Source organism: Gopherus evgoodei, chromosome 1 (assembly GCF_007399415.2).
Source record: "Gopherus evgoodei ecotype Sinaloan lineage chromosome 1, rGopEvg1_v1.p, whole genome shotgun sequence".
Lineage (NCBI taxonomy): Eukaryota > Metazoa > Chordata > Testudines > Testudinidae > Gopherus > Gopherus evgoodei.
In genome coordinates, this window is record NC_044322.1 from 211,832,151 (window position 1) to 211,851,827 (window position 19,677).

At 44.4% G+C, this 19,677-nt stretch overlaps 1 protein-coding gene and 1 long non-coding RNA gene across 10 annotated transcripts in view; one reads left to right on the forward strand and one right to left on the reverse strand.

Moving 5' to 3' along the window:
- Positions 1–19,677, forward strand: part of STXBP5L (syntaxin binding protein 5 like) — a 424,278-nt gene that overhangs the window by 162,284 nt on the left and 242,317 nt on the right. For all 9 annotated transcript variants that reach the window (XM_030534340.1, XM_030534349.1, XM_030534386.1 and 6 more), the window contains exons 3-4: positions 2,157–2,238; positions 4,943–5,043. In XM_030534340.1, the coding sequence (XP_030390200.1) occupies positions 2,157–2,238; positions 4,943–5,043 (183 nt within the window). The remainder of the gene's footprint in view (positions 1–2,156; positions 2,239–4,942; positions 5,044–19,677) is intronic.
- LOC115635518 lies at positions 7,594–18,830 on the reverse strand. The gene is made up of 3 exons (XR_003996623.1): positions 18,819–18,830; positions 13,921–13,924; positions 7,594–7,680 (listed from the first exon to the last, which is right to left on the reverse strand). It is a non-coding gene; the product is annotated as an uncharacterized LOC115635518 (long non-coding RNA).

Consider the following 19,677-nt stretch of genomic DNA (forward strand, 5'->3'; position numbering starts at 1 on the left):
GTTTTAACTATGCTGCTCAGGGTGTGGATTTTTCACACCCCTGAGTGACATAGTTATACTGACTTAATTTTCTAGTGTAGACCAGGCCTAAATCCCTGGTGAGAGCTCCTGTATCTCTGAGGCCAGTACTTAAAACAGATGACTGAAAATGAGGTACACATGGGCATCATAAAATTCTCACATTTATCACAGCAAGCTTTGTCAAGCAATTTAAATATGCCAAGTTTTGATAGTAAACTAATACTAACAGTTAATTGCTACCTTTCCACATGGCTTCCAAGCTTCTATACTTCTGTGAAAGCTATTTGAAACTAATATAAAGACATTTCTTATACAGTACACCTTATGCTTCTGGAGCTAAAACTATGTTGAGTACATTCCAGTTTGAAATTTTGATCTTGACTCGGATTAGGGGATTTAGGATGAGGTACAGATTGAAAGCCATGGCCTGTATTTGTGGGAAGAAGAGATTTAGGTAGAGTATACGCCAGCCTAATTTTTTGGCCCAACCCAGGCCCAGAATGGTAGAGTCATTTTCTGACTTGACTCTTCCCCCCAAATCTGAGTCAATACTATGCTGCCTCCTGCCAGTTGGGTAGGTACAGTGGCAGCTATGTGTTCGGCTCTTGCCAATGTCACCGTGCCAACCCCAGAGGCAGGTGGAAGAGACCTGATCCAAGACCAAGAGGGTCTGGTTGTTTTCCCACCCAGCGCAACCCAGACCTGATACTTGTTGGGTCCTACGTCCAGACTGGGTTTCAGGATTCTAATTCAAAGTAGTCAGACTATACAGGAACCCCTGGTTCTTTCAGAATGTGTTCAGGGAGTCTGAGAGAGCTCAAGCTGGAGTGAAGCTCTACCACCCTTTGAAATGGTACAGTATTTGCTTGCCTTTGCAAGAACACAGATTTTTGAGTATCAGGGGGTAGCCGTGTTAGTCTGGATCTGTAAAAGCAGCAAAGAATCCTGTGGCACCTTATAGACTAACAGATGTTTTGGAGCATGAGCTTTCGTGGGTGAATACCTACTTTGCCGGATGCATGCATCTGATGAAGTGGGTATTCACCCACGAAAGCTCATGCTCCAAAACGTCTGTTAGTCTATAACGTGCCACAGGATTCTTTGCTGCTTTTACAGATTTTTGACTAGCTCCTAAATCTCCTCAAAATAAGGTGTAAGAGGGAATAAAGTGGTATATAGTCTTTGTGCAGCCCCCCTCTGTACATAGGTGAATTTCAGCTAGTGCTCACAATGTAGATATTTGATCATTCTCATTGCTGTAATTAACTCCTGAGGAGTCATGGATCGGATCCCTCAGTCTTGGTCCCACAGATCTTTCTGAGTGTTACACACCAAAATGTATTGATATTCTAAAGAGCTTCAACTCTCTAGGGGAGAATTGCTCAGTGTCCTTTACCTGCAACAGTAATGCTCTTTTAAACTTGTCGGCTATGTAAAATTGTGAGATTTTCTTATTATTCTGTTTAGAATGTAACTCTTTTTTTAGTTTAAAAGGAATGAACAGTTGGAGATTGACACATGCACACTTTTAAGATGCAAAGCACACTGCCATCCTTAAGAGATTCTTTATTGCCTAAAAATAGCTTTCAGAGACAAAAGAGCCAAGGAGAACAGACCTATGGAGAAAGTTACATTCAGAGAATGGAGTAACAATTACAGGTAGAACATAATAAATAGGCAAAATTATTCACTTGAAATAATACACACTTTTAGAGGGAAAAACAGTGTAACGTTATTGACCCTGCTCCTAAATTATTAGTTTTGTATGACCTAGATAATCAAAAACATCTTATTATGTACAGCTGTAATATGAACACATGCTATGAAGATGAAATAAAATAAATTGGAGTTTAAGATGTGTTTTGGCTGTATCTTCATGATAATTTATGCACTTTCATTCATAGGGAGGAATATAGCCAAGAACATATCACTCCATAATTGCACATGTTTCAGGGTGATAGTGCTGATACTTAATTAGAACAACTGAAGATAAGTGTGTATTGCTTTGCTTTAGAGAAAGCAAGAACAATTGCTAAATCTAAGGTTAATTGCGAGAGAGTTCTGTTCGTGTCCTCTTTGCTGTTTACTGTTGGTGATAACTGAAATGTCAGAATCCTTGACTTTGACTGCAACAGACTGGGCAGACCTGGTGTTGATTGCTACTGCCAACACGAAAGTGGTGCCGCGGTACTGCAGCTCCAGTTCTTAATCAATGAGGTAAGGCTATATGTACAGTGTGCAGAATCTTCTTTCTTTAAATATAGTTTAATGGTGCAAGCTGTATATTTTTGCAATGTAACTTCCTGATAGGGCAAACAAAGGGGCTAGCAAGAAACTATGGACCTGATTCTGCTGTTCATACTTGCACTCAGAAATATAATTTTCTGTGTACATGATGCTGTTTAAATGAATGGGATTACATATAGTAAAAGGTATTACTCAGTGTAAGTATAGGTGATCGAATCAGGGCCTTTGTATGGTGATGTGAAATATTGAACACACAGCGAGCTGCATATGTGTAACCTGAATTCATGGATCATCTTCCTCACTGCACAGACATGTCTAAGATAGAAATAAATGAACTAACAAAAATGGCACTAATACAAAAAGTTTCTGCTTAGCTGAAATGTCATCGTCTCAGGGAACTCAGAACAATCAGAACTGATCCCTATAAATACTACGCAAAGTGATTTGGGATCCACCCCCTGAATGAAACTTACTCTGGAAATAATTATTAATTATTAATTATGGGGCATTAGGCCTCCCCCCACCAATTCAAGTCAGGCAGCTTCCGCTTTCTCCATACTGCGTGTGCACCGGCAGGAGTACAGGAGAGAGTTTCTCTGATCAAAGTTCTGGTGCCACAGCAGCCCCTGGCAGCTGGGAGTAGTAATAGCAGAGATAAGCTTCAGCTCCTGCCGCTGCAGGTGGAACTTACTCAGTCACTCCATGCAGATGGTACATACACAGTCTAGTCAGCATGGAGAAGCTGTGAGAGTTGGAGCTTGTTCAGTGCGGACAGACTCCTCAGATAATATAGCTTTCAAACTCCAGTAAGAGCATGAGCATGTCCAACCTTGGGATGTAGTTTTTTTTTTTTTTTTTTTAAGGTTCCTAAACTGTCCACATTTGGGCAGACTTTCATGAGGAAGGCAAAAGGCACATCCCTGACACACATACCAGCCCCTGACAAACTTCAGGCCCCTGCTCCAAAGCAAGGAGGCATTGGAGTTTCTCAACAAAAAAAAATTACAGCCACTTTAACATGTGCAAAACAACATTTTTTCCTAATCTTGTTCTGAGAAATGACCGAATAATTTTAGCTGAAACTTCCCAGAAAAACTCATTTTGAGTATGGCGTGGAATGTTTCAGCCTGAACAGGTAATGTGTGGCAAAGTTATAAGCAACTGAAAATAGAACCTTATAATGGAACATCTCAGGCAACCTTAGGTGTAACTGCCTAGAGCATACTCTTAGGCAAAAGAGTTTAACATAGGTATTTAAAACTTAAATAAATTTTACATGGCATTTAAAGGAATCAGATTCATATTCAAATTTAACGAAACATTTCTATTCAGCCTTTCCTATTTACGCTAAAGTTGAGACAATTACTTTTGGAGTATATGTGTGACCACCAAAAAATGCATGTGCCACCATTTTGTCATGTGAATCACTCTTGCTTCTCCTGCTTTCTTTCCGATCTTGGCTTTTGTGGTTCTGTGCTGCCCTAGATCATGTATTCCCGTTGTGACTATTCATTCAGTGTCTTTATTAGCTCCTTTGCTTCCTTTCTTCTATCTGTGGGGTTTTCTGCAGGGTTTTTTCTTTGTCCTCTCCTCTCCTATTTCTATTCTGTGTACATGTCTATCTTTTCTCATGGATTTAACTACCATATCAAATATTATAGTTCTGGATTTACCTCTCACTCTGTATCCATTCACATTTAAGAATAGATGCCAGAGGGACAGCTGTAGATGTTCAACCACCATCTCAAACTTTAGTCTTCTCACCTTTCCTCCTAATCCTCTTCCTCCTCCTCTATCTTGATTGAGAATTCCATTTTCCTTCGTGTTTCCCAGGCCCATAATCTGTTAGTACTCTCCCCATCCCTTCTCCCATAGTCAATCTTTGTCACATCACTTCTTCCTCTTTATTGTAACCAAAATCCACTTTTTTTTGCTTACAATTGTCCGCTAGTGGCAGGTTAGTCACTGGGCCTACAGGGTCCATGTCTAGGGCCCCGACCAACTGGGGGCGGCCCCTGAGCTCCAGGTGGGCAGGGAAAGCCCCTGCGCCCTGACCCCACTCCTGGACAGTAGTGCCAGGTGGGAAGGGTAGTGCGGCTTGGCAGCTGGGGAAGCTCCCTGTGCCCCCGAACCTGTTCTCCGGTGCCATCTGCATCTCTGTTCTCACTTCCCCTGCTCAGTCCCCCTATTTTCATCCCTGTCCTCTTACTTTCATGTCCTTTTCTCATGCTTGATTTTGCATTTTCTGTTATCTTGACCTGACTATTATACTGTGCCTGGACAGTCTCCCTTTCCTGGTGTGCTAAGCACTCTCTCTTTGTTTCTACTGCCTCCTTCAAACCCATCTTTTCAAGCTAATACTCCTTCTTGTTCCCATTCTTCTGCACTCTTCCTGGTTTATCAATCACAAACACATTTAATATCAAATGTTAAATATTAGAATGAGCTCTTTGATTTTCCAGATAAGCTCAAATTTGAACATTTTAAGTTAGCACAGGATCAATCAAAGCAAAGTAATGGTTGTTGCAGAGTGTTTTTTTCAGAAGGAAAATAAGTATTTCACAGATATTGTACTGCTGCCTACTTACAGATCATTGTCTTCTTCTTAAATAATCTTCCCTTTCAATATGTAAATGAATAACATTCCACCATATTCTGTCTCTGATTGTTGTAGGGTGCCTTGGTCAGTGCGAGTTCAGATGACACACTTCATTTGTGGAACCTAAGACAGAAACGGCCAGCTATTCTTCATTCTCTGAAATTTAACAGAGAACGGTAAGCCGGTTTGACAATGAACAAAGATGTCATTTTAAAAAATGACTAATTAGATTTTGCTAACATATCAGTGGTGGGAGGATTTGTTGTTGCATATGGCTTTCTTGTTTGTTTTAGGTTTTTTACTGACTTAAGGAATGATGTAGCTGATTGCTTTGAAAATTTTTCTTCTTTTGTAACTTTTAAAATCTGGTTTATGCCGAGCATGATTCAGCAGAGTGCAGTTTGTGGTGCAGTAGCCCCCTCAAGTATGTAGAATCCATTTCTGCTTCCCACTAAAGAAGGGCTTCTGTGACCTAATTGTACAAACTGGCACAATTAATAGTGGTCTTTTCTGACCTTAAAAAGAATCTATGATCTTCTATTCTGACCTACTGTACGACACAAGCCATAGTCCTTCACCCAATAATTCTTATATTGAAGGGAATATTCTTCTTTACCATGTAACGATGTGGAATCCAGATTTTTGACAAATTGGCCCTTATTATTTTCCAGTAAATACTGGTATGTTAACATAATAATGGAGATGTGTAATATAATTATGTTGGGTAAATCTCAAATGATTCAGAGATTTGCTCTCATGATTAGTATTGCTTTTTGAATGCCTAATAATTAGAAGTCTCTAGACCAAATAGATTAAATCAATGGTAAAATTTTTCAAATGTAGCTACCTATAGATTAGTCACTTTTAAATATGCCTGTATTTTCAGAGATGCTGAGCACTCAACGCGCATTGACATCAGTTAGAGCTGCAGGTAGAGGAAAGATTGTAGCAGAGCAGCAGCTCTGTTATAGTTACGGTGAAGACCAGCTTTCTGTTTAAAGTTTGACTGTTCTAAATACTCTAAAATGGTATGGTTACTTGGATTGCCTTGAAATTTGGTGTGCCTCATGGGGATTCAGGGTAGGGTCAGTGATCCAAGTTTAGAACCATTTAGCCAAGGGAATCTTAAGATACACCACAGGATGGGGGATGGTTAGAAGTGTGAAGGTTGTGGACCTCTGGAGACATCCAGATACTTACGTGCAGTGCTTGGCAGAAGCCAGTGGTCGTAGTACATGTAGGTACCAATGATATAGGGAAAGGTAAGAGAGAGGCCCTGTAGGCCAAGTTTAGGCTGCTAGGTAAGAAAATAAAATCTAGGACTTCCATGGCAGCTTTCTCTGAACTGTTTCCAGTTCATGCACATGGCCAGTTAGACAGGCAGAACTGCAGGGTCTTAATGAATGTATGAGATGATGGTGTTGGGAGGAGGGATTTCAGTTTATGAGAAACGGAAAGAAGGAGTCTGTACAGGAAGGATGAACTCTACCTAAACCAAAACGGAAGCAGATTAGTGGCATGTAAAATTAAAAAGATCATAGAGGAGGTTTTAAACTAAGGATTGGGGAAAAGCCAACAGGTGCAGAGGAGCATACAGTTCACACAGACATCTCTTAGGGGAGGATTTATTAAAGAGGATATTAGGATAGCCTAGTAAAGAGGAGAAGATAGAAGTTGGTAAAGTACAGGTCAGAACTGAAGAGAAACTGTCAAACAAGGAAGACTGAAGGTAGTCAATGAAATATTGACAAATTTTATGTGTTTGTGTGCAAATACTAGAAATCTAAATACTAAGATCTGTGAACTTGATTGCCTGGCATTCAGTGAGGATATTGATATAATAGGCATCACAGATACTTGGTAGAATAATAGTAATCAATGGGACATGGTGAGACCTGGATACAAAATATAGAGGAATGTCAGAGTAGGTTGTGCTTACAGGGGAGTGGCACTATATGTGAAAGAAAGCATAGAGTTAAATATACTAAAAATCTTAAATGAAACAAACTGTACTATAGAATCTCTATGGATAGAAGTTCCATGCTTGAATAAGAGTATAGTAGTAGGAATACACTAACAACCACCTGAGCAGGATGGCGGTGGTGATTGTGAAATGCTAAAAGAGATTAGAAAGGCTACAAAAAATTTCTCCCCAAAGCCCCCATCAATAATAGGGGATTTCAACTATCCCCATATTGACTGAGTACATGTCATTTCAGGACTGGATGCAGAGAAAAAATTTCTAGGCACATTAAATGTCTGCTTCTTGGAGCAACTGGTCCTGGAACCCACAAGGGAAGAAGCAATTCTTGATTTAGTCCTAAGTGGAGTGCAGGATCTGGGCCAAGAGGTGAACAGCTGAAGATAAGTGTGTATATAGCTGAAGCGCTGCATAATAGAAACCATAATGTAATTAAATTTAATGTCCTTGTGGGGGAGGAGGGAAACAAAAGCCCACCACAGTAGCACTTAATGTCAAAAAGAGAAACTACACAAAAATGACCAAGCTAGTTAAACAGAAACTACAAGGAACAGACATGAATAAAATGCCTGCAAGCTGCTTGGAAACTATTTAAAAACACCATCTTAGAGGCTCAAATTACGTGTATGCCCCAAATTAAAAAAAGACCAAAAATGCCGCCATGGGTAAACAGAAGAGGAAAAGAAGTGGTTAGAGAAAAAAAGGCATCTTTTAAAATTGGAAGTCAATGATATTGAGGAAAATAGCAAGTCAAGTATAAAAGTATAATTAGGCAGGCCAAAAAAGAGTTTGAAGGGTATCTAACAAAAGACTCAAACTAACAGCCAAAAAACTGCAAGTACATCAGAAGCTGGAAACCTGCCATACAGTAAGTGGGGCCACTGGATGATTCAAGTGCTAAAGGAGCACTCAAAGAAGACAAGGCCGTTGCAGAGAAGCAAAATAAGTTCTTTGCATTGGTCTATACAGCAGAATGATGTGAAGGCGATTCCCACACCTGAACCATTCTTTTTAGGTGACACATCTGAGGAACTGTCCCAGATTGAGGTGTCAGTAGAGGAGAATTTGGAGCAAACTGATAAATTTAAACAGTAATAAGTCACCGGGACCAAATGATATTCAACCAAGAGTTCTGAAGGAACTCAGATATGAAATTGCAGAACTAGAAACTTTGATATGTGACCTATTGCTTACATTAGCTATCCACCAGTCATCTGGTACAGAGGCTGATTTAACACCAATTTTTAAAAAAATGGCTCCAGAGGCAATCCGGGAAAATTGAGGTTGGTAAACCTAACTTCGGTACGAGGCAAATTGAAACTATATGAAAGCAGAGAATTATCATACACACAGATGAACACAATTTGTTGTGGAAGAATCAACACTGCTTTTCTAAGGAGAAATCATGCTTCACCAATCTACTGGAATTCTTTGAAGGAGTCAACAAACACGTGGACAAGGGTGATCCAGTAGATAGAATGCACTTGGACTTTCAGAAAGCCTTCAAGAAGATCCCTTACCAAAGGATCTTAACCAAAGTAAGGAGTCATGGGAAAAGAAGGAAGGTCCTCTCATGGATCAGTAACTTGTTAAGACAGGAACCAAAGGGTGGTAGTAATGGCCAGTTTTCACTGTGGAGAGAAGTTAATAGCAGGGTCCCATCCAAGGATCTGTACTGGGACCAGTGCTGTTCAGCATATTCATAAAGGATCTGGAAAAGGGTGAACAGTGAGGTGGCAACATTTGCAGATGATACGAAAGATAGTTAAGTCCAAAGCAGATTGCGAAGAATTACAAAGGGAACTCAAAAAACTGGGTGACTGGGCAACAAAATGGCAGATATAATTCAATGTTAAATGTGAAGTAAGACACATTGTTAAAAAAAAATAACCCCAACATACAAAATGATGGGGTTTAAATTAGCTGTTACCACTTAAGAAAGAGATAATGGAGTCATTATGAATAGTTCTCTGAAAACATCTGCTCAATCTGCAGTGGCAGTCAAATAAACTAACATGTTGGGAACCATTAGGAAAAGGATAGATAAAAAGACAGAAAATATTATAATGCCACTATTTAAATCCATGGTATGTCCATACCCCAAATACTGCAAACAGTTCTTGTTGCCCATATCAAAAAAGATATATTGGAATTGGAAAAATATAGAGAAAGGTAATAAATGATTAGGGATATGGAAAAACTCCCATATGAGGAGAGATTAAAAAGTCTGACTCTTCATCTTGGAAAAGAGATGACTGAGCGGAATTATGATAGAGGTCTATAAAATTATGACTGATGTGGAGAAAGTGAATAAGGAAATGTAATTTATCCCTTCACATAACAGAAGAACCGCAGGTCACTGAATGAAATTAATAGGCAGATTTGAAATAAACATAAGGAAGGTCTTCTCCACACAACGCACAGTCAACCTGTAGAACTCATTGTTGGGGATGTTGCAAAGGTCAAAAGCATAGCTGGGCTTAAAATAGAATTAGATAAATTCATGGAGGATAGGTCCATCAATGGCCATTAGCCAAAATGGTCAGGGATGCAGTCCCATATTCAGGGTCTCTTTAGACCTCCGACAGCCAGAAACTGGGACTGGATGACGGGGTGGATCACTTGATAAATTGTCCTGTTCTGTTCTTTCCCTCTGAAGCATCTGGCACCAGCCACTGTCAGAAGAGAGGGTGTGGATTAGAGGGACCAGCGGTCCAGCCTAATATGGCCATTTTTATGAACTGGACTGGGATCCAGCAGGAGTGTAGTGAAACAACTTTCTGGCACTTTTGCTGCATGGGGGACAACATTAAATGGCATTCTCCACACAGCATGTGCAGATGTAAGGTCACACAAGCATGGAGGATTCCAATTTGTAGCATTTTGTGACCTTGCACATGCCTGAGAGGTCATGCTGCCAGGTGCATTCCGCTAGTGTACAGCCCATTTAGGACTGAAGAACTGGGTTTAAATCCCAACTCTGCTACATACTTCACATGCGATCTTCAGTAAGTCAATTAATCTTTCTGTGCTTTAGTTCCCCAAAATAGAGAGAAAGGTGCTTCTGTTCACTGTGAGCTTTTTGAAGCAGGGACTATCTTGCAACATGTTTGTATAGTGCCTAATACAGCCTTGGTTGGGGACTTTGGGTGCTACTGTAACACAAATTATAATAGTACATATAGTCAGTACTTCTGAAGATCAGACGACTTCTTCGAGTGATTGCTCAGGTGTATTCCACAGTAGGTGTGTGTGTTTGCCACGTGCACCGGTGCTGGAAGTTTTTCCGTTAGCAGTACCCATAGGGGGAGCACCGCTGCGACCCCTGGAGTGGCACCTCTATATTTTGGTATAAGGGGAGCAGCGCACTCCCGCCACCCTCAGTTCCTTCTTGCTGCCAGGGAAGGAAGTCGGAACTTTGCGCTCTAGCTTTGCTGTAGTTCTCCTATTAGCCTTAGTAGTACTCGTCTTCTCCAGTAGTTGGATAGTGAGTTGTCTGGTGCGGGGCATGCCCTGTGCCCCAGGCTTCAAGTCATGCGACTCCTGTTGCAGTTCTGTGCCAAGAAGCGACCCGCACACTCAGTGTCTCCACTGCTTGGGCGAGACCCATGTTACAGACCGCTGTAAAATCTGTAGATCATTCACGCCTCGAACTAAACAAGAGAGGGATATCTGGCTCTGGGCCTTGTTAATGGAATCTGCATTGGCCCTGGCACCAGCACACCATCCGGGCACTGCATCTTCAGTGCGGAGTGAGGCTCACTCCACCAGCCGGCACCGCTCACCCGCTAAGAAGCAGGGAAAGACTCAGCGGCGCCAACAAAAAGACAGGGGTGAGCCAGACCCGAGTTTGGCAGCCCACGATCCCCCTGGGGACCCTGACCTCCGACTCACACTGAGCGGAGTAGCCCAGTCCCGTCCACACATGCCTCTCCCGTGGTGAGGATGCCATCAGTGCTGGAGGCTGCACAGGCTGCGCGTGACATCCTCTCCCTTCCACTGCTGGGTGCGCCGCTTGAGCCGGGCACCCAGTCCCAAGTGAAGCAGCTGTTGGGAGCACACCAGTCCTCCCCAGCAAGACACAGTCCCCGCTCTGAGGACCGTTCGCCACCACGTTTGACGAGGTCTTCGCTTAGCTGACGTCAGCCCTCCACTCCACTCAGATTGTCTGACTTGCCTGCGCGGGAGTCTTGAGGGTCCTGTACACCCTACCGGGTGGTCAGGCACCGAGACAAGCAGCGTTGATGCTCCTCCTCGAATTGTGGCTACAGGAGCAGATCCCAACGCCGTCATTACAGGCGCTCAGCTTCAAGTGTCCACTCCACCAGACACTACACCCGGAGCTCCCCTCGACAGGCACATCGGCGTCGTAGCTACAACCGCCAGGATGACTATGACAGCAGCACCTCCAACGAGTACTGCTCCTCATCGTTGAGATCCAGATCTTGAGGTCGGCACCGACACAACCATAGATGCTCCCACCACTCTTACTACACTCTGTGGTCAATGGCGACCTCGGCTTTGGCACCCAGCCGCCCGTCCCCGAGCTCCACCGCTCCTCAAGAGCAATTTGCACCACTGGGTACCCAAACCGACCAGTGTCAGTGGGCACCGTGGCTGCAATTGCCCATCCAGGCAAGACCCTGCTCGGTGGCCAGAGCTTCCCATGCCCATTTGGTGTCCCCACCGCAACAGAGTCAAAAGTCGATGAGTACCGAGCATGAGGTACTGGGCCTGGATTCGGTCTTGGGGATCGAACCATCGGCACCTCTCGATGCCCTGGAAGCCGGACTGGCCCCCTCGCTGGTGCCGGAGGAGACCATAGTGGCCCCTCCGCCCATTCTACAGAAGGACTTTAAGGCCTATCAAGAGCTCCTCAAGCGACTGGCCTCAAATCTCCAACTCCAGGCTGAGGAGATGGAGGAGCCATCGGACACCCTTTTCAATGTGCTTTCCTCCTCAGCACCAGGCCGTGTGGCCATACCTCTCCACTAAGGGGTAGCCAACATATCAACTGCTCTATGGCAAACCCTAGCTTCCCTGGCACCTATCTCCAAAAAAGCGGAGAGGAAGTACTTTGTCCCGGCTAAGGGACACGAGTACCTGTACTCCCACCCAGCACCCAACTCCTTGGTGGTAGAGTCAGTCAACCACTGGTAACACCATGGTCAGTCCGCGCCCACGCCCAAGGACAAAGATGCCAGGAGACTGGATTTTTTTGACAGGAAGGTTTATTCTTCTGCAAGCTTCCAGCTCAGGGTGGCCAACTACTAGGCCCTGTTGAGCCACTATGATTTTAACTTATGAGGGTCTCTATTGAAGTTCGAGCCTCTTCTCCTGGAGTGGGACAAAAAGGAGTTCAAGCTCTGGTTGAGGAAGGGGCAGCAGCAGCGAAAGCAGCCCTCCAGGCCTCCTCAGACGCGTCCAACGGCAGCCCATTCGATGGCCTCGGCAATATCCATGCATAGGGCATCCTGGCTTCTCCTGTCCGGTCTGTCTGCAGAGTCCCAGTCCTTGATGCAAGACCTTTCCTTCAACGGGAAAGCACTGTTTGAGGACCAAACTGACGTCCGCCTGCATGGGATGAAAGACTCTTGCACCACCCTGCAAACTCTGGGCCTATATGCAAACCTAGGCTGTAGCACCTCCCGCTAGGGGCAGATATGAGCCCCCGGCTAAGAGACTGAAGGAGCAGAGACACAGGTCCCAGCATCAGTCCTGCTTGGCCCCAGAACCAGGCCCCGTGAAGGGCAAGAAGCAGGGAAAGAGGTGGTTTTGACTCTTTGCGGGGGGCCACCAGGCCTGTTGCCGCATAAGCCCCCCAGTTAATAAAGTTTGTGTTCTGCAACCGTTTATCTGCATTCCGAATGGAGTGGTCCCATATAACATCGGACCAGTGGGTCCGCAGCAGTATTTCATGGGACTACATGTTACCAGTTTGCGGTTCTCCCTTTAGGCCTTTCCACGGCCTTCAGGGTTTTTACCAAATGCATGGCAGTGGTGGCAGCTCACCTCCGGAGGAAAGGGCTGCAAATTTTCCGTTACCTGGATGATTGGCTCCTCAAGGGCAACTCCTGGTCCCAGGTACAAGCCCAGATACAATTCTTGCTGTCCACATGCACCGGTCTGGGCCTAGTGGTGAATGAGGCGAAGTCCACGTTAGTACCGGTCTAGCGCACGCACTTCATAGGGGCTCTGCTAGACTCCCTAGGAACCACAGCCTCTCTTCCCTGGGACAGGTTCGAGGCACTCAAAAGTCTCATAGCCTTGGTCACGACCTTCCCTATGGCCATGGCAAGAGTGTGCCTTCAAATCCTAGATCACATGGCAGCATGCACATCCGTGGTGCGGCATGCCAGGCTCAGAATGAGGCCCCTCCAGCTCTGGTTGGCCTCCCAGTATTCCCAGTCCAGGAACAGCCTAGACAAAGTTGTCACAATACCACCCAATGTAGGGGCCACTCTGCAGTGGTGGTCCCTCCCGAGCAACATGTTGAACGGGATTCCCTTCTGAGAAATCCCTCCCCCACTAGACCTGGTGTTAGATGCCTCGGACCTGGGCTGGGGAGCCCGTATAGGGAACATTCAAACCCAAGGCAGATGGTCGACCTTGGAATTGTCCCTTCACATAAATGTCAGGGAGTTCAGGGCAGTACACCTGGCGTGCATAGCGTTCAGTTTGTGCCTTCCCGGGAAGGTGGTCAGAGTCCTCATGGACAACACGGCTGCGATGTGTTACATTAATAGGCAGGAGGGCACGTGTTCCTCGGCCCTGTGCCGGGAAGCCCTAGACCTATGGGAGTTTTGCAAAGCCCACGGTATCTCTCTACGGGCCTTCCACCTACTTGATGCGCGCAATGTGCGAGCAGATCACCTCAGCAGGGTGTTTTCCTGCTAGTACGAGTGGTCACTCCACTGGGAGGTCGCCCGAAAGCTCTTCCGAGAGTTGGGAGCTCCCCGAGCCGACCTCTTTGCTGCCGACCAGAACTGATGCTGCCCCAAGTTCTGCTCCAGGGCAGGAGCAGAAAGGGGGGTGATCTCAGATACATTCCTCTTCCAGTGGTCAAGCCAACTGTTCTATGCCTTTCCACCATTCCCACTGATAGGCAAGGTCCTGCAAAAAGTAAAGGCAGATGGGTCGAGGGTTATCCTCAGAGCCCCGGATTGGGCCTGCCAACATTGGTACGGGACCCTCCTGCAAATTCTGGCAGCCCCCCCACAGAGGCTGCTGCTCCGTCTGGATCTCCTCTCCCAGGAGAGGGAATGCCTTCTCCACCCCAACCTGGCCGTGCTTCACCTGACGGCGTGGTTGCTTCATGGTTAAACGAGGAGGAGGGAAGGTGTTTGGAGGATGTCACGAATTCTTCTGGAGAGCAGAAAGCCGTCCACGCGATGGATGTACCTTGCCAAATGCTCTAGGTTCTCTAAGTGGGTGGGGGAACAGGGCGCCTCCCCTTCATCCGCTTCCCTCCAGCTCATTTTCGATTACCTCCTGTCCCTTAGGACCCAAAGACTAGCTCCTGCCTCCGTCAGAGTACATTTAGCGGCCATTTCAGCCTTCCACTTTCCTGTGCAAGGTCACTCATTTTTTTCCCATCAGTTGACGTCCCGCTTTTTAAAGGGCCTAGATTGTGCATTCCCATACGCCAGGGCCCCGGTCCCGCAATGGGATCTGAATCTAGTGCTATCCCGCCTCACGAGTCATCCCTTTGAACCCTTGGCCATGTGTTCCTGGTCCCACCTGTCATGGAAAGTGGCATTCTTTGGTGGCTATCACCTCAGCCCGTAGTGTCTCAGAGGTTAGGGCCTTGACCTTAACCCCCATATATGATCTTCCACAGGGGTAAAGTTCAGCTTTGCCCCCACCCTTCGTTTCTCCCGAAGGTGGTCCCCACCTTCCATATGGATCAGAACATTTTCCTACCAATACTCTGTCCTAAGTCCCATTCCTCCAATGAGGAATGCCGCCTACACACGCTAGATGTACGTAGAGCACTGGCCTTTTACCTGGACTGAACCAGGCCGTTCAGGAAATCCTCGCAACTGTTCGTTGCATCGGCAGAGCGCATGAGGGCGCAACCAGTTTCCACCCAGCGTCTTTTTCGCTGGATCACCTCATGCATACGCATGTGTTACGACTTGGCAGGAGTTCCCCTGCTGCCTATTGTAAAGGTGCATTCTACGAGAGCGCAGGACATATGTAGGGCTGCCACGTGGTCCTCTGTCCACACCTTTTCCTCGCACTATGCAATTGTCTCCCAAGCAAGGGATGATGCCGGGTTTGGTAGGGCAGTACACCGTCCCGGAAACCCTTAAACTCCTACCTACCTCCATCAGCTATAGCTTGGAGTCATCTACTGTGGAATACACATAAGCAATCACTCGAAGAAGAAAGAACAGTTACCTGTTCCATAACTGGCGTTCTTCGAGATGTGTTGCTCAGGTGTATTCCACATCCTCCCCTCCTTCCCCTCTGTCGGAGTTGTCTGGCAAGAAGGAACTGAGGGTGGGGGGAGTGCCCAGCTCCCCTTATAGCGCGATATAGAGATGCCGCTCCAGGAGTCACAGTGGTGCTCCCCCTTTGTGAGTACTGTTAAGGGAAAAGCTTCTGGCACTGGTGCACATGGCGAGCACGCACACATACTGTGGAATACACCTGAACAACACATCTCGAAGAACGCCAGTTATGGAATAGGTAACTATCCTTTTCATTTAAGTGTCTAGATGGATTTAGGTGCATAACTTCAGACATGCAAACTTGAAATTTTTCGGCAGTATTTCTTGATATAAGAAACATGTCCCAAATAAACCATATAATCTAGAGGCAAACAAAGAAGATTACCTTAACTCTACTCTAGGAGTAGAATTGAAAATCTCATGGAAATAGTCTTGTATGTGAGCCTTATTATTATTTGACATTTATATCGCAGATGCTCCTAGAGGCAATCTAGTTTTGGAGCTCTGTTGTACTAGGTGCTATATGAACATACAGAAAATGCCAGCCCCTGCCCCAAAGAGCCTGCAATCTAAAAAGTAAGTCTGACACCTATGTCAAGTGGATTGGAATGGGAGAGTGGAAAGCAGCATAACAGAAATAATAGGATGCTCACATTTCTTAGTAAACCACAGGCAGTACTTCTCATCTTTCAATGTTTTGCAAACACTATCAGATACTATCACAAGATAGGTATAATTAACTATATTTTATAGATGGAGAATCTAAGGAACTGAAGTAACAAGAGTTATTCTAGTATATCCTTGTCAGGCTTTTTACAGTGCTATGAGGACAATCTTCTCTGTAGCATTCTAGTACTTTTGGTTTAGGTTTTAACTGAAGTCAGGAGCATCTTCAACAGCAGCTCTCTGAGGTGATTCCAGCTCATATATCTCAACTGCCACATGAAGCTGTTGTACCATCTTCCTCCTTTCTACCATATGACTATAGGGATAGGGCATTTCAAGACTATTTTGCAGGATGGCAGGAGCACTGGAGATTCCCATAGTGACAAACAGGCCCATAAATTATTGGACATTTTGCATTCCATTTTGAAGGAAATTAATTCTTTGGTGCCAAAGCAGATAATACACTACTTACTTTAAAAGTTTCTTGAACTATGATGAGATCATTGGGCATTCACATGACTCAGCCAAGAAGAAAATAACCTAGATATCAAATGCATTCTAGACTACTTTCTACAAGTCTTATCAAAGATCACCTGAAACTCCCAGAAAATGACAGAAATTCCGCAGGAGACATTTCCCTCCTACTTTCCCCACTGTGACTTCAACTCCATCATCATTGCCATCTTCCAAGAAGTCAGTTTGATGGTTACTTTGAGAGCTATTGGGAACTACTCATTCATGATCTGTATCCCTTCCCTATCATGTCTGGGATCACTGGGTTTATTTTCAGGAAGCCTGGAAGAAGATTACATGGACCAGTGTGTTTTAAAAATTGTACCAAAAAGTCATTCCATCCAGTGCCAGGAACTTCCTAGCCTCTTTCACCTTCCCTGTCCCTCTCTTCAGGGACCCCTCTGACAAGAGACTATTCCATCAAGAGAATATATCAGGAGAGGTTCAGAGGGAGGAGTTTTTATTTCTATTACTATCTAGTGCCCAGGAAGACAGGAGGCTGGTTCCCATTCTGGATTTGAGGCCTGAACACCTTTGTCCACCACTTGAAGTTCAGAACTGTGACTCTGGCTACAATCATTCCAACCATCTATACTAGTTTCCAGCTCACGATTTCCAAGATGCCTTTTTTCATATTTCTATCCACCCACGAACAGGAGATACCAACAATTGGTAGCTGGGAAGAGACACTTCCAGTACCTTTTGGTTTGTCAGCTGCCGCTGAGTATTTACAAAACGTTTGGGCATTCTAGCAGCATGTCTAAGGGGATGTCTACACTTCAAGATGGGGGGTGTAATTCCCAGTTTAAGAAGATATACCCTGTTCTCGCTCTGATTGAACTAAATGCACTAAAAATAGAGCTTAGCTGTGGCTGCATGAGGAGGGGAGGGGCTGACCATGCCAGCTATGTATCCATCTGAGATGCTAGGAACATACACAGGTGGCCAGCTCCTCCCACTGCTCACATTGCCACAGCTACACTCTATTTTTAGTGTGCTAGCATGATCATAGCTAGTGCAGGTCTGTCTCTTCGAGCTGGAAATTGCAGCCCCAGCTCCAAGTGTAGATGTAGCCTAAAAGTTCAGAGCATTTTAGTCTACCCATACCTAGATGACTGGCTGTTTTGGGGAAGCTCTGCTCATATTCTACAGTTGTTAGCTATTTCATGGCTGAAAATCAAGAAATAAATCTTCTATTCTTACTCCCACTCATAAAATAGAATTTATAGGAATGCTGATAGACTCCACCACATCAAGAGGGGAGAGGGATAGCTCAGTGGTTTGAGCATTGGCCTGCTAAACGCAGGGTTGTGAGTTCAATCCTTGAGGGGGCTGGTTAGGGTACTGCAGTAAAAATCTGTCTCGGGATTAGTCCTGCTTTGAGCAGGGGGTTGGACTAGATGACCTCCTGAGGTCCCTTCTAACCCTGGTATTCTATGATCTAACAGCCTATCTTCCATGAAGCAGATTTGATAATGTTACACCTCATAAATCAACTACAGATAACCCCTGGACAATGGTAAGGACATGCCTATAGCTGCTAGGCCACGTGGCTTTGAATGGATTTGTGACTCAATTTGTCAGGCTTTCATTGTTTTCAGTCATGTTTGAATTCCACTTACCAACCAAACATAAAATAGATATGGTGTTCGTATTGTTCTTAAATTGGCCAGAGAACCCAGATCAATCCTGCACGGGCATTCCCCTTTCTCTGCCACTTCTATTGAAGACCCTAATGATCCACTTTGGGATGTGGGACTCATCTGGACACATTCTCAAGTGTGTCATCAAGTGTCAGTTTCAGCCCTTCATCTACCAAGGCTACAAAATGTAAACAGATCATATAATCAGACTTTTGCAGTAAAGGCCAGTGTTCAACCAATTGAATTTTCCAGACACAGATTTTTTATTTATTTTTTTGCAACCCAAATGCACATTATATGCAAAATATTCTATTCCACAGAGGGTCATAATTCAGGATCTCAAATGGACACATTCCTCTTGCAGTGGTCTCAGAGGCTGATGTATGCATGACTGAGTCTGTTCATACCAAGAATATTGAAGAAAATTAAGCAGGAATCAACGCTGATAATTCTCTTAGCTCCAGTTTGACCTAGGTACTACTGGTACTCAGAGCTAATGAAGCTGTTTGCATATTCCCAAATAATACTACCACTCTCTTAGGACATAATCTCACAGGACAAGGGGAAAGACTGCATCTATACCCTGCATCTCACTGCTTGGATGTTCTCCGACTGGCCGACTTAGAAAAGACTTGTTTCAGAGATGTGCAGAATATTCTAATACAAAGTAGATCTTGTTGAAACCTTTCTACTTACATGATAAGTTGAAATAGTTCTCAGTTTGTCTCAGTACTAGGGCTGGTCTATACTACCGTTTAAGTGGATGTAACTTACATCGCTCAGGGATGTGAAAAGACACACCCTGGGTGATGCAAGTTACATCGACCTAAGCGCTGTCCACACTGATGCTATGTCAGCATAGTGTGTCTTCACCTCGGCATAGTGTGTCTTCACCGGACTACGCTGCATCAGTGCAGCTGTGCTGATTTAGCACTTGAGTGTAGACTTGCTCTAAGTATCTCCAGTTCATGCTGATATTCCTCCTATCCTTGACTATTATTACTTAAGAAGTTGGGCTTTTCTATTAGCACACTACAGGGTCACCTGGTCCATTGATATACGATCATTTCAAGTAGCTAAATCCAGTTCTAAATAAAGAAAGCTTCTGTAAATGTAAATGTTCACTAATTTCAAATAATTAATTTTGGTTACTAATTTTTTAAAGATTTGTTTCACATGTGAAATTCAACATTTTCATCAAAGCAAGCAACAAATTCAACATTTTCATCGTGGCAAGCAATAAAAAATGAGAATAATATTCTAATCTCTAATCCACAAGTCTCCTTGATATCTATGCCTAAAGATACTGTTGCAGGGTAAAAGATGTATTGTTTCCAGTCATGTCTGAATATTTTTTTTTAGTTTGAGCCCAGAAGTTATGAATAATGTGATGCTCCTCTACATAGTGATTACACTTACAATTTTGAGCAGCCTCAGAGTAAAGGGTGATTTTCAGTGGCTGACAAAACAGACAAATCAAAATGGATTTTTCACAAGGACACTGAAAGGCACCTCTGCCAAATGTTTATGTCCTATCTCCATCCATTTCAC